This window comes from Pocillopora damicornis, chromosome 11, assembly GCF_964200805.1.
Source record: "Pocillopora damicornis chromosome 11, jaPocDami1.2, whole genome shotgun sequence".
Classification (NCBI taxonomy): Eukaryota; Metazoa; Cnidaria; class Anthozoa; order Scleractinia; family Pocilloporidae; genus Pocillopora; species Pocillopora damicornis.
The window spans coordinates 17052649-17066466 of NC_142680.1; the positions used below are offsets into that span (position 1 = coordinate 17052649).

At 36.6% G+C, this 13818-nt stretch overlaps 2 protein-coding genes across 2 annotated transcripts; both read left to right on the top strand.

Annotated features, from left to right (window-relative positions):
- The first annotated feature begins 448 nt into the window (after positions 1-448).
- Positions 449-2355, top strand: LOC149037854 (melanocyte-stimulating hormone receptor-like). The gene has a single exon (XM_089188513.1). The coding sequence runs from the start codon at positions 601-603 to the stop codon at positions 1546-1548; it is 948 nt and encodes a 315-aa protein (XP_089044639.1). The 5' UTR covers positions 449-600; the 3' UTR covers positions 1549-2355.
- Positions 2356-5312: 2957 nt separating this feature from the next.
- On the top strand, positions 5313-6290 carry LOC149037855 (melanocortin receptor 5-like). The gene has a single exon (XM_089188514.1). The coding sequence runs from the start codon at positions 5346-5348 to the stop codon at positions 6288-6290; it is 945 nt and encodes a 314-aa protein (XP_089044640.1). The 5' UTR covers positions 5313-5345.
- Positions 6291-13818: the final 7528 nt, after the last annotated feature.

The following is a 13818-nucleotide window of genomic DNA, read 5'->3' on the forward strand; positions in this document are numbered from 1 at the left end:
TAATGTATTACGCTTGTCGCTGTTTCGTTCCAAAGTCAACACAGGTGCGACACGTAGAGAGCAAAAATTCAAATATTTTTAGAATAGACTTGCATCTGGAACCAGCATTAATTTTGAAATTGGAGTTTTATTCTCAGTTTGCCTAAGCTGATAACAATTCGTGGCATCCCAAGATCAGGTGAATGAATAGTTCACGCTATTTTCCGAGTAAGAAAACGAATCTGATCCAAACAACGAGTCGGCCGATGCGTTGGTCAACGGTCTACTGTCGATATCCGATCACAGAAGGTTTACTTAGGTGAAGAGGCTTTTGTTCTTTTGTATTGTGAAATTAACCTATCACAAATACAGCTTTACTTTCCTCTTATTACTAATTCAAATTCGCGCAAAAAACATTGGACTTTTTTTCTCTTTCACGTGACAAACCTCTCACCCCTCGGGCATTTTATGTAGTCAGATGTTACAGATGAATTTTTGTTCTTTGCAGTTGGTATTCAAAAACTAACGTTTAACTGATCTTGAATTGGAGGGCGCCGTTTAGACGAAATATTCCTCGTTATAACTAAGGATAACCTGCAAAAGAGTAGAAACGACAGCAGGATGATGGCGACAACAAATATAACGGGAAGTGGAACACAGACAAAAACATTTGAAAGATTGATATGCTCTCCGGTTTGGGAAGTTGATTTTAAACAACACTCCATTTCATTCTCAGCAGTCAACATTCTCCTCTCCATCACGGCAACTCTTGCGAACTCTCTTATCCTTGTTGCCCTTCACAAGGAATCTTCCCTCCATCCGCCCTCCAAACTCTTGTTTCGTTGTCTGGCAACATCTGATTTGTTGGTTGGTCTTGTTAACCATCTTCTCTATGCTGCCTATTGGATGTCCTTGGCTCACGAACACTGGAGTCTTTGTCGATACGCGATGAACGCAGGCTACATATCAAGCTGTACATTGTGTGGAGTTTCTCTGTTTACAACGGCGGCCATAAGCGTGGACCGATTTCTCGCCATGTTGTTGGGACTGAGATACAAAGAGATTGTAACTTTGAGGCGCACGTATATCATTTTAGCTATCGTTTGGATTGGATGTTTAATCGCTGGTTCATTCTCTCATCTAAATTATCGTACAATCTTTTGGTACACCTTTACAAGTATATTATCTTGCCCGGTAATCTCAATCGCCTCGTACACAAAGATTTTCCGCGCCCTCAGTCATCATCAGGCTCAGATACAAGATCACGCTCGACAACAGCCGATGCAACCCAAAGCACTGAACATGGCGCGATACAGAGAGGCAGTGTACAGTGCACTGAGGGTGCAGTTAGCCTTAGTTGTCTGTTATGTACCACAATTCACAGTAGAAATTGTGACCTTTCTTAGTGCAACGAGATTTTCGAATTTTTTCTTAATCTACGGAATGGAAAATGTCTTAGTGTTCTTTAACTCTACTTTAAACCCGTTCTTTTACTGCTGGAAGATAAGTGAAGTGAGACGAGCAGTAAAACAGACAATCAGACAAGCAATCTGCTATGCAAAGGTGTAGACCTATTTTAGCGTTGGCATGTATCGTTTCTTTGATAGCTTACTTGAAAAACGACAGTTGTTTGGAGAAAGGGGAAGATACGTCATATCTTGATAAAAAGGGTAGGGGAGAATATGAAGAGCTACCTCTAAGTAATATATTGTATTCGAATTATCTAACAAACAACTAGGCGAAAAGAGTATAGTTTAACAAAACAGTAACGTATCTCCAATTTGCGAATTTGCAGTTAAGTAGTGAAGGCTATCAGTTATTTTGGAATCATAATGTACTCAGGATTTTGATGAGGTATGTCACCTTAGCTCAGAAATATGGTTTAGTGATAACGAGCTGTTAAAGGAGCCAGCCGCTTGATTTTGTCATGATTGGCAATAAGCCGTAGTGTTACAACGAAACTTTGCAGATTAAAGATGCAGACTTTGTTAACATCTGTTCAAAGAAGTTGATCATCTCCATTTCATATAGAGATACCGTTTGAGACCAATCGTTGAGCTCGAAAATTTTAACAGAAGAAAATTATCATACGAAATGATTGAAAAAAAACTCTAACAAAGTTAATAAGACTAGCTATTTTTCAGTTTGTTACCAACATCAATTAAGACTGTTTATCGAGTTGCCTCGCGACTCCGCATTATTTTGACCGCTGTGATGACGAATATCGTTGTCTATAAGAGCACAGAGCACAATAAACCATGGCCACGGTCAATTTGTTAAATGGAGAGTTCTCGCTAACAGCACTGCCTATTACTAGCGCCTAACCTTATATTGTAAGTATAAGATGATTTGCAGAAAAAAAAATTGCTGAGGCGAAGGAGAATTTGTAATGTTTAAGGTGTTTGTCGCAAACTTTTCACCGCTAGATCTATTTTCAGACTTTTCAAGGCATAAAGGCAGAGTTAAATACAGCTAGATTGATAGAGATTCTGTCATAATCTCAAAGTGCCAGTCAGGTTCAAGACGTAGAGAAAAAAGAACAAAAACTCCAATTTATTAAGGGGTAACTACGCATTTGTAACCATACATTAATTTGAATAGTTTTATGTAATCTAGTTTTTTATTCTTCCCAATACCGATTAACGTTTTCAAAAAAGGTTTTTTTTCTTTGGATGAAGATGATTGAGGGCGTCCCAAGTTTGCGTAAGTTAATATATTAACATTGGATAAACAACTCTATCAAAAAAAGTTTATTCGAATTAAGAGGGTTTTTTACTCGTCGTATTGAGAAATAGTTCTATCATCACAAATGTATATTTACGAATACAAACTCGCAGAAAACCCAGTCTTTCTATTTCTCTCTCTTGTGACACACCAGACAGCTTGTTTGGGAATTTTGCATAGTCAAACGCTACTGATGAGGTCTGTATGTAATTGTTATTCACAAAGTGAGGTTAGACTGATCTTGACTCGGAGGATGCTTTCAAGACGAAATATTCGTCGTTGTTACGATGAATAGTCTGCAAAAGATTGGAAACAACAAAAGGATGTTGCCTATAGCCTTTTGGATACTCTCTGGTTCGGGTTGTACCAGTTTCTTTACCGTTCCGTTGTAAGATCAAAGATATAAAACAAGCAGTAAAGCAGACAATCAGACAAACAATTTGCCATGCAAAGGTTTCGACCTATTTCGACGCTTACTATTGTGCTTTCTTCCAAAGCTATTTATGGTTGTTAGGAGAGAGGAGAGGATATACAATTTGACGAAAAAGATTAAGGAAAAGTAGAAAGAGCTACTTCGAACTTTTCTATTGTATTCAAGTTATCTTAAGAGCAACTGAAAGGTAACAAATCTTAGTTTGGTGACTATATCACAAGGATATTATATGTCAAATTTGCACAGTTATCATGAAGCAGTGAAGACTATTCTTTTCGAGAAGAATGCGCTTACGAATTTGCTGTTTCGTCAAAAGTGGATGAGATATGTCACTTTGGCTCAGATATACGGTTAATTGTTAACGAATTGTAACAGGAGCCACGGACTCAATTTGTTTATTACAAACTTTGTAAATATGTAGACTTTTTTCAGCTTTTTAAATATTTTAAACGGGTGAATTCTTAAAAAATTAAGTTGACTATTATTATTTTCACATAGATTTATCGTTTGAGACCAATCGTTTGCCAAAAAGCAATTTCGCATATTATGGCAGAAGAAACTTGTGATTTACGAAAAAGGTCAAAAACTCTAACATGTTTGATAAGAATAGCTGTTTTCCAGTATGTTACCAGCATCAACTAAGACCGTTTATCGAGTGCAAAACTGTAGTCCTCACAGGATTATCCTTCGATTTCTTTGAGCACGTAATTGTAAAACCTTCTTTAGGACCAAATTCAAATACACCAGAAGACTTATGTTAATAAATACTCCAGAAAATTTTAAAACGTTCCTTTATTTACTTTTTCCCGCTAAGTCATGAGCTAAGAAGGGCAAGCCAAGCTGAAACTGATCTTCAAATAGAATATGATGAAATGATGTAGAATGTCCCAGGCTGTTACGCATATCTCTTGAAGCGGAGCTCATATTTAGTAGCTGTTGTTACCACAAGCCTTTTAGTAAAACGGAGCGAAATGGTACACGACACGATAGTAGCGGTGGAGTGATAAAACGGGGGAGTTTTGGGCCGGGTCGGGTCGGGTGAACGCCGTTCTTTACCCGACTTTTTCGGTCCGCCCTGACTATCGCGCTGTTTACTGTGCACTTCGTTTTACTAGCTGAACGTCTAAATGGGCTGTGTTATCACTCGATAAGCTGTCAGACAAAAAAATAGGCTGTGAGGCAGAATACAAGAGACTATAACATATATTTTTTTTCAAGTGAGTAGTTGAGCCACTTATTACGGAAGAGTAATCGAGAGACAAAATGAATGCAATCACCTTGTCATATACATAACAACTTTAATTGTTGCTACAGTAATGTTTTGAAATCAAATAATGACTCAACGCAAACAATTCAATTTATATTACTCAGTGATTTATTAAGCAAACGATGTAAAAATGTTTCTATAGCTTTATGCTTTGCGCCTATAAAATAATTATTTATTTTTATTCGGTAGCAAAACCGTATAGTAGGAAAGAAAGCTAGTACATGTATAGTTTTTCAAAAAAACAAAAACAAAACCTTGGCTAAAATAACATGGTATTGGTGACCATAGATTATTCCAAAGGAAGTCTTCGAACTGCCTCCTAACCGAGTAACATCTGCACTGCAATCTTTTTGTTTTTCAGTTTGCCGTACGCACGTGATCATAATTCTGACAAGTCCCCTATATCGCAGCATTGGCGTAAGCACTTCATCATCTGTCACTTTTTTTTTTGTTTTTCTGTTTTTGAAACAATGGTCTCAGAGGGAATAAATTTGTCTTTGTTATACTATGCCATATTCAAAATGTTGTTTAACAGTTACAGGTAACTAAGACAAACAGCAATGTTCAGTAGCAAAATTCTCCCTTAAAAACCAGAGATAATTTGCACACACAATGTTTCCCGTGGGAGGAGTATTTGAATTATTTATGACCTTTTGATCAACATTTCCCCCATTTAAAATGTGCTGTTGTGTTGAGAAACTAATCTATCACAAATGCAGTTTCACTTTCACCATATCACTTATTCAAATTCGCGCAGAAAAACCGTCTTTTTTTCTTCAGGAATTTTACATACTTAGGCGCTACTGATGAATTTTACTCTCCGTAGTTGAGATTCAAAAATGAAGGTTTGACTGACCTCGAATTGGAGGGTACTGTTAGAACGAAGTATTCCTCGTTGTAACTAAGGAGAACCCGCAAAAGAGTGGAAACGACAACAGGTTGATGGCGACAATAAATATAACGGGAAGTGGAACACATCCGCAAACATTTGAGGCATCGCTATGTTCCCCGGTTTGGGTAGGTGAGTTTAAACAACAGTCCATTTCATTCTCAGCAGTCAACACTCTATTCTCCATCACAGCGATTCTTGGGAACTCTCTTATCCTTGTTGCCCTTTACAAGGAATCTTCCCTGCATCCACCATCCAAACTCTTGTATCGTTGTCTGGCAACAACTGATTTGTTGGTTGGTCTTGTTAGCCAGCCTCTCTATGCTACTTATTGGATGTCCTTGGTTCACGAACACTGGAGTCTTTGTCGATACGCAAGGGACGCAATCGTCATATCAAGCTATGTATTATGTGGAGTGTCTTTGTTGACGATGACAGCCATAAGCGTAGACCGACTTCTCGCCATGTTGTTGGGACTGAGATACAAAGAGATTGTAACTTTGAGGCGCACATATATCATTTTAGCTATCGTTTGGGTTGTATGTATAGTCACTAGTTTATTCTCTCATCTTAATTACCGTATAGCTGTTTCGAGCAGCTTGATAATTATACCATCTTGCGTGGTAATCTCGATCGCCTCGTACACAAAGATTTTCTGCGCTCTCAGACATCATCAGGCTCAAATACGAGATTATGCTCAACAACAGCCGAGCCAACTAAATGCATTGAACATGGCGCGATACAGAGAGGCAGTGCACAATGCACTATGGGTGCAGTTAGCTTTAGTTGTCTGTTACATACCACAATTTACGATGAAAATTGTGAAATTTCTTAGTGTACAGATATTTTCGAATTTCTTCATAATCCACGAAATGGCAAATGTCTTGATGTTCTTTAACTCTACTTTAAACCCGTTCCTTTACTGCTGGAAGATAAGTGAAGTGAGAAGAGCAGTAAAGCAGACAATCAGACAAGCAATCTGCTATGCAGAGGGGTAGACCTTTTTTAGCGTTGGCATGGACTGTTCCTTCTTTAGCTTAATATTTGAAAATTATAATTATTAGATGAGATGGGAAGATATGCAATTTCACGATAAAACGAGTAAGGAAAAATATAAAGAACTACTTCTAAAAAGCACACTGCAGTAGCACATTCGAATTATCTAACGAACAACTAACAAGTGAAAAATTGTAGTTTAGTAGCCATAACAAAACAATAACGTGTCTTCAATTTGCATATTGTAGAGAAGTAGTGAAGGCTATAATTTTGAATGAGAATGCGCTTAGGATTTTGCTTCATGATCAAGACTTTAGAAAATACGTCATTCGCCATGCGTTTCTGCTGTTAATAGCTGCTTTCGTTTGTAGTGTTCCGTTACTAGTTGTCAAGACCTCGGTATCATACTCACCAGTTTTTCGCACGTATTCGGCTTTGCGATGGATATATATCGTGATTCAAATAAACTCTCTAGCGAATCCCACCCTATATTTCTGTAGAAACAAACGTAAACGTTTCATAATCAGCGGCATGGCGAATGTTTTAGTTTTCTTTAACTCCACTTTAAAACGTTTCTTTACCATTGGAAGTTCAGAGATATAAAACAAGCAGTAAAGTTGACAATCAGACAAGCAATTTGTCATGCATATTTTTCGACCTATTTCAATATTTACTAGTTCCGTTTCTTCCAAAGCTACTTAACTGTTATGGTTGTTAGGAGAAAGGAGAGGATATAACATCTGATAAAAAGAGTAAGGAAAAAATAAAGAGTTACTTCTAATTTGTATATTGTATTCAAGTTATCTCAAGAACAACTGAAAGGTAAAAATCCTAGTTTGTTAGCTATATCACAAGGATATTATGTGCCGAATTCGCACACTTATAATGAAGCAATGGACATTATTCTTTTTTGAGCAGAATGCGCTTATGATTTTGCTGATTTGTTAAAACTGGATGAGATATGTCACTTTAGCTAAGTGTTTACGGATTGTAACAGGAGCCACGGGCTCGATTTGTTTAAGGCAAAAACTTTGTAAATATGTAGACTTTGTTTTCATCTATTTAAATTTATCACTATTTTCAGATAGATTTATCGTTTGAGACCAATCCCTTGCAGAGAGCAAGTTCCCAAATTATGACAGAAGACAGTTATGATAAGAAATAATTAAAAAACTACCAGCTGTTTTTTTTATTATGTTACCAGCATTAATTAAGGCTATTTATCGAGTGCAAAATTGAAAAAGACACTTTTGATAAGAAATAATTAAAAAAACTCTAACATGGTTGTTTAGACCAGTTGTTTTTCATCATGTTTTCAGCATCAATTAAGACTATTTATCGAGTGCAAATTTGTAGTCCTCAGGTTATCCATCAATTTCTTTGAGCAAGTAATTTTAAAAGCACTTTTATTACCAAATTCGAATATGAAAAAAGATTTCTTGACTTTGTTACAGACCGTGTACACACAGCTGGTCTTATGAGAAAACATTCTCTCATTTAATGACATTCGAGTTCAGAAGCCGCTATTCACGCGCTCTCGAATACCTACCACTGCTTCTAATTAAAAAAAGGTTTTTATGACAGCTCACCACTGCAAATTACTTCCGCGCTTGAATTTCATCTGATTGTCAAAACATTATTTATGTCATTCAACTTCTGAAAAAAAAGCGTGTTTTGAAAGCTATAAATATTTGTTTCAAAAAGTACTACGCTCGAATCTATTTTATGTGGTTCCCTTTAACAATTCGCATTTGTCCTTGAGATCGTTACGGATATCAAGGAATCAGTGACAGATTGTATGTAAATTTTTGACGAGTGAAATAACATGAAAAAGTTAACGTTGCCATAAATGTCTTGAATGTCATAACGGAAGGTAAATCTCATAAATAAAATGAGAATCAAATAAATTTTGTCAGTAATATTTAAAAGTTCTTATTTATTTATTGATGGACTGATTGCGAGCGTGATTTCTAGATATCGTAGACTTTTATTCTAAAGGAATAGAATCTTTCATTAGAATATGATGAACTGACCTAGAATGTCCCAGACTGTTAGGAATATCTCTATAAGCAGAGCTAATATTTAGCTGATGTTGTTAGATCGCCTTTTCCAGGGGTTCATTTAGTAAAACAGAGCGAAATGGTACACGGTACGATAGCAGCGGTGGAGTGCAAAACGGGGAAGGCTTGGGTCAGGCCCATGAAATGATTGAATATTTTTATTAGGTGGCAAAGCTGTCTTGTAAATAAAATGGCTTGTACAGTTTTTCATAAAAACTTAAACAAAACCTTGGCTAAAGAACATGGCGAACATGGACTCGTCCAAAGGAAATTCTCAAATTGCTTCCTAACCGAAGGAAATATGTGCTGTTACCTTTTTGGATCTCAGTCTGCCGTATGTATGTGATTATAATTCCGTCTGACAAGTTCCGAAATCATAGCGTTGGCATAAGCACCTTCTTCGTCTGTCGAAGCTTTCGATGATGGTGTTTCTTAGTCAACGACTAATGTTTTCACAATTCTTTTTTCAAACAAGGGTCACGGAGAGCGTAAATTTGCCCCTGTTACACAATGCTATATCCAAAATATCGTTTGCAAATTTGATAAAAAGGTAACTAAAACAAATAGGATTGTTCATTAGGAAAGTTTCTCTTAAAACCGGTGATAATTTGCAACAAAATTTTATTTATTTCACGGCAGTCCACAATCTCCTCTTAATCATTGCATTTTTTGGGAACCATCTCATTCTTGTTGCCCTTCACAAAGTATATCCCCTTCTTCCGCCGTCCAAACTCTCGTATCGTTGTTTGGCAACAGGGGTTGAAGATGTTGCGCCATAGCAAATGGTGGCATTCTTAACTTTAGATATTGCAATGGGAATTATATACCACTCAGATGTCAAGAGTTGTTGTTTATAGACTCCATACTTTCTCATCCTTGGTTCACTTTCACAATGAACAGGAACAGATTCCTTCAAATTCTCTATTACCTTCATCTAACTGAAAGTCAAAATAACACTTGGAATAACAAACTTTTCAAACTGAGACCAGTGTTGGATTATGTAGTAAGACAGTGCAAAACGCACTACTACCGAAGGCGTGATGTATCAATTGATGAGTGAATGATTGGTACAAAATGCAAAATAGGATTTGGCTGGTACTTGCCTTTAAAACCAACTAAATGGGGCATAAAGGTTTGGGTTATGGCAGATGCAATGACAGGATACTGCTGTAACCTAAAAATATACACGGGTAGGGAAGGAAATCACGCAGAGAAAGGCTTAGCAAACAGGGTGGTGAAAGATGTTATTGTAGACTATCAAGGACTTGGTCATCGGATTAATGTTGACATCTTTTTTACTTCTCCTAAGCTATTCAAGGATTTCTAAATGCACTGAAGTCTGGCTTGTGGTACAGTGAGAAGTACTAGAAAGGGTGTGCCCCCAACACTAAAAGAAAATTTTGACCAGAATGACTCCCTTTTTCGCAAAGCAAAGATGACAGAGGGCTACATGACTGCATTGCAATGAAAAGATAAAAGAGATGTCTTCCCACTGTCCACAATCCATGGCAATGCTGTTGGGGATAACTTGCATCATAAGCCCATGCTCATCTCTGGTTACAATAAATACATGGGTGTTGTGGACCATAATGACCAACTGTTGGTGGTGAAATGTGATACACACCTTTGTGAGCATCCATGCTTTCAAGAGTGGCACACCCTTTCAAGGCTAAAATAGGTTTGCTTTCTTGCTGTTTTTGCTAGATTATAGTAACATCACTTTCTTTATAAAGAATTGAAAGGCTTTGATGTAATTTCGGGTGGAAAAGCCACAGATAAAAAAAACTATTTTAGTTATTTTCCATGCGTTAGGTTCTTCAATTACAATTTATATTTGCACATTTATAAATACCGAGGGTCTGTCGGGAAATAATTTTTTTTTATTTGAAAAAACATCCTAGAACTAAAAATTGTAACATATGAACAACTGATTAGATATTCTATGTATAAATTATTTTTCTAATGGGCAGAACCTCTGGGGAAAAAAATAGTGTAAATCAAGAAATTATGATTTAATTTGCATAAACTGCATTAATTATGTCGAACAAATTAGTTACCATGGAGACTGAAGATAATTATTTGTTTATGTTTATGACCCCATGATGTTTACAATTGTATAACCTTTCCTAAAATGTAAAGCATTTCTACAATGCTTCCAAGTGGACTTTTTTATAAAAGGATTAATGTTATACACATCCGAAACTTTTTTTTCTATTTTTTTCTATCAAAAAAATCAGATTGGAAAGGGTTAAAGACTGCTCAAGGAAAGTGGCAGAAAGGAGATCTGGGCCCCTATATGTTGACCTCAGATTTAAGTTAAGTTGCATCCCTTCGTATGTTGATGATTAGTACAATTGTTCACGTCAGATACCGTGTGATTCAGTATATTTATGTATTACAATGTCAGAGCTAGAATGGATGTCACATTTTGCAGGACGTATTTCATATTAGTTAATCCTTTACATCGTGAGTAATAGGGTTGCAAATCAGCAAAAAAAGCTTTACTTCATTTGTTATTAACAGGAAAAATGTTTGTTTAGTCAAGAAATTCGATTCTCTACCATTTACAGCAAATGTAGACTAGCGCACAATTTGATTAGATTTTTATTTCCACACAGACCAACATGCACGAGGTAAAATCATTTTGTAACCGGCAGTCTCCTCTTTGAGACAGCCGAGCAAAGGAAAATTGGGTAACTCACTTTATCAAAGTCCAGAAAATGGGGAGATAAAAGTTGACTCGACCAACTGACGGTCTCCTTTCGATAACCTATTACTGAAGGTTTATTTGAGTGAAGAAGATTTTTTACGCTGTTTTGGGAAATTAACCTGTCACAAACGCACTCTTACCTTCCCCTCATTACAAATTCAAATTCGCGTCGAAAGGTACATCTCGGATAAAAGGTACATCTCAGATAAAATGAGAATCAAATAAATTTTGTCGGTGATGTTTAAAAGTTCAAAATTATTTATCGATCGACTGATTTCCAACCGCGATATTTAGATATTGTAGACCTATGTCCTAAAATACTCAAGAAAAATGTTTCGTTATCTATTTTGTCGTGCTGAGTCATCGGCTGAGCCGGGGAATTCCAGCTGACACTGAACTTTAAATAGAATTTGATGAAATGATGTAGAATGTCCTAAGCTTTTCAGCATATCTCTTTAAGCGGAGCTCATATTTAGTTGCGATTGTTTTCACCAGCCTTTTCCAGGTGTTTATTTTGTAAAACGGAGAGGAATGGTACACGGCACGATAGCAACGGTGGAGTGATTAAACGGGAGAGTGTTGGGTCGGGTCGGGTCGGGTCGGGTGATCGCCGTTCTTAACCTGACTCGACCCAAGACTCACTCTTTTTTCGGTGCACCCTGACCATCGCGCCGTTTACTGTGCACTTCGTTTTACTAGGTGAACGCCTCAGACAGGCTGTTCTATCACTCGATAAGCTGTGAAAAAAAGCTGTGATGCAGGATGCAAGAGACTACCAAATATATTTTATTCGAGTCAGTAGTGGAGCCACTTACTACGAAAGAGGAATCTAGAGACAAAATGAATGCATTCACCTGTCGTATACATAACAACTTTAACTATTACTACGGTAGTGTTTTGTAATCAAATAATGACTCCACAAAAATAATTAAATTATCTTGTTGAATGGTTTATTAAGAAAACTATGTGAAAAGGTTCCTGTAGCTTTATGCTTTGCGCCTATGAAAGGATTGAATATCTTTATTCGGTAACAAAATCGTGATGCAGAAAAAAACCAAGACAAAGTTTAGTTTTTCGGGAAAAAAAACAAAACAAAACAAAAACAAAACCTTAGCTAAAATAACATAGTATTGGCGACCACCGATTCATCCAAAGGAAGTCTTACAAATTGCTTCCTGACCAAGTAACATCTGCGCTGCAATCTTTTTGTTGTTCAGTTTGCCGTAAGTATGTGATCATAATTCTGACAAGTACCGTGATTACAGCGTTAGCATAAGCACTTCATCATCTGTCAATAACTTTCACTGAAGGGTTTCCTTTGTCAAAAACTGATGTTTTCCATTTCTTTTGAAGCAATGGTCACAGAGAGTATAAATTTGTCCTTGTTATACGATGTCATATCCGAAATGTCGTTCATCATTTTTAGAAAAAGGTAACTAAGAGAAACAGCACTGTCATGATTTTGCTGGTTTGTCAAAACTGGATAAGATATGTCCCTTGTCTCAGAGATACGGTTAATTGTTAAGGAATAGTAGCAAGAGCCACAGGTTCGATTTGTTCATAACAGAACTTTGTAAATAAGTAGACTTTGTTTATTTTGAAGACAATTCTTGATAAACGAGTCGCTGAAATCTGACAAGTCCTGAGATCACAGCATTGTCTGAGCACTTCGTCATCTATCAGTAGCTTTCAGTGAAGGTTTTCCTAAGTCAAGCACTGATGTTTTCACAATTTCTTCTAAAACAGTAGTCGCAAGGAGTAGAAATCTGTCCCTATTATACGATACCATATATCCAAAATGTCGTTTACCAATTTGATAAACAGGTAACTAAGACAAACAACATCATTGAGAAGCAAACTTCCACTTAGAACCAGAGATAATTTGCGCGAAAAAAAGTGTTCCGTAAGAGAAATATTTGAATTCCTTGTTTTTGTAACTGAGGATAACCTGCAAAAGAGTGCATTATTAATGGTGTTTAAAATAAACTGTTCACCGCTAAAAATATTTTCAAACTTATAGGGCGTAAAGGTTGATTTCCATGCGGTTTGATCAGTAGAGAGATTGTCATTATCTCAAAGTTCCAGTCAGGTGCAACACGTAGTAAACAAAGAAGAAAAATTCAAACATTTTTAGAGGTAACTAGGTATCTGTAAACATATATTAATGTTAAATAGTTTTCTGTAATCTATAGTTATCTTTATTTTTCCCAATACCGATATTTTTAAAATAACTTTGTATCTGCAACCTGAATTAGTTTTGAAATCGGACTTTTTTCTCAGTTTCATTAAGCTGATAACAATTCATGGCGTTCCAAGATCGCGTGAATTAATAATTTTCGTTACTATCCGGGTAAGGCAACGAATCTGATCGAAACAACACGTCGGCCGATGCGTTGGTCAAAACGTCGGACGACATCCGTCGACTGATGGTATCCTATCACTGAAAGTTTATTTAGGTGAAGATATTTTTTTCTGTTGTATTGTGAAATTAACCTATCAAAAATGCAGTTTTACTTTCCCCTTATTACTAATTCAAATTCGCGCAGAAAAACTGGCCCTTTTTTCTCTTTCATGTGACAAACCTCACAGCTTTCGGGAAGTTTTCGTACTCAGACGCTACTGATGAATTTTTACTCTCTGCGATTGCTATTCAAAAACAAATGTTTGACTCATCTTGACTTAAAGGCCACTGTGAGGACGAAGTACTCCTTGTTTGCAACTAAGGATAACCTGCAAAAGAGTGGAAACGACAGCAGGATG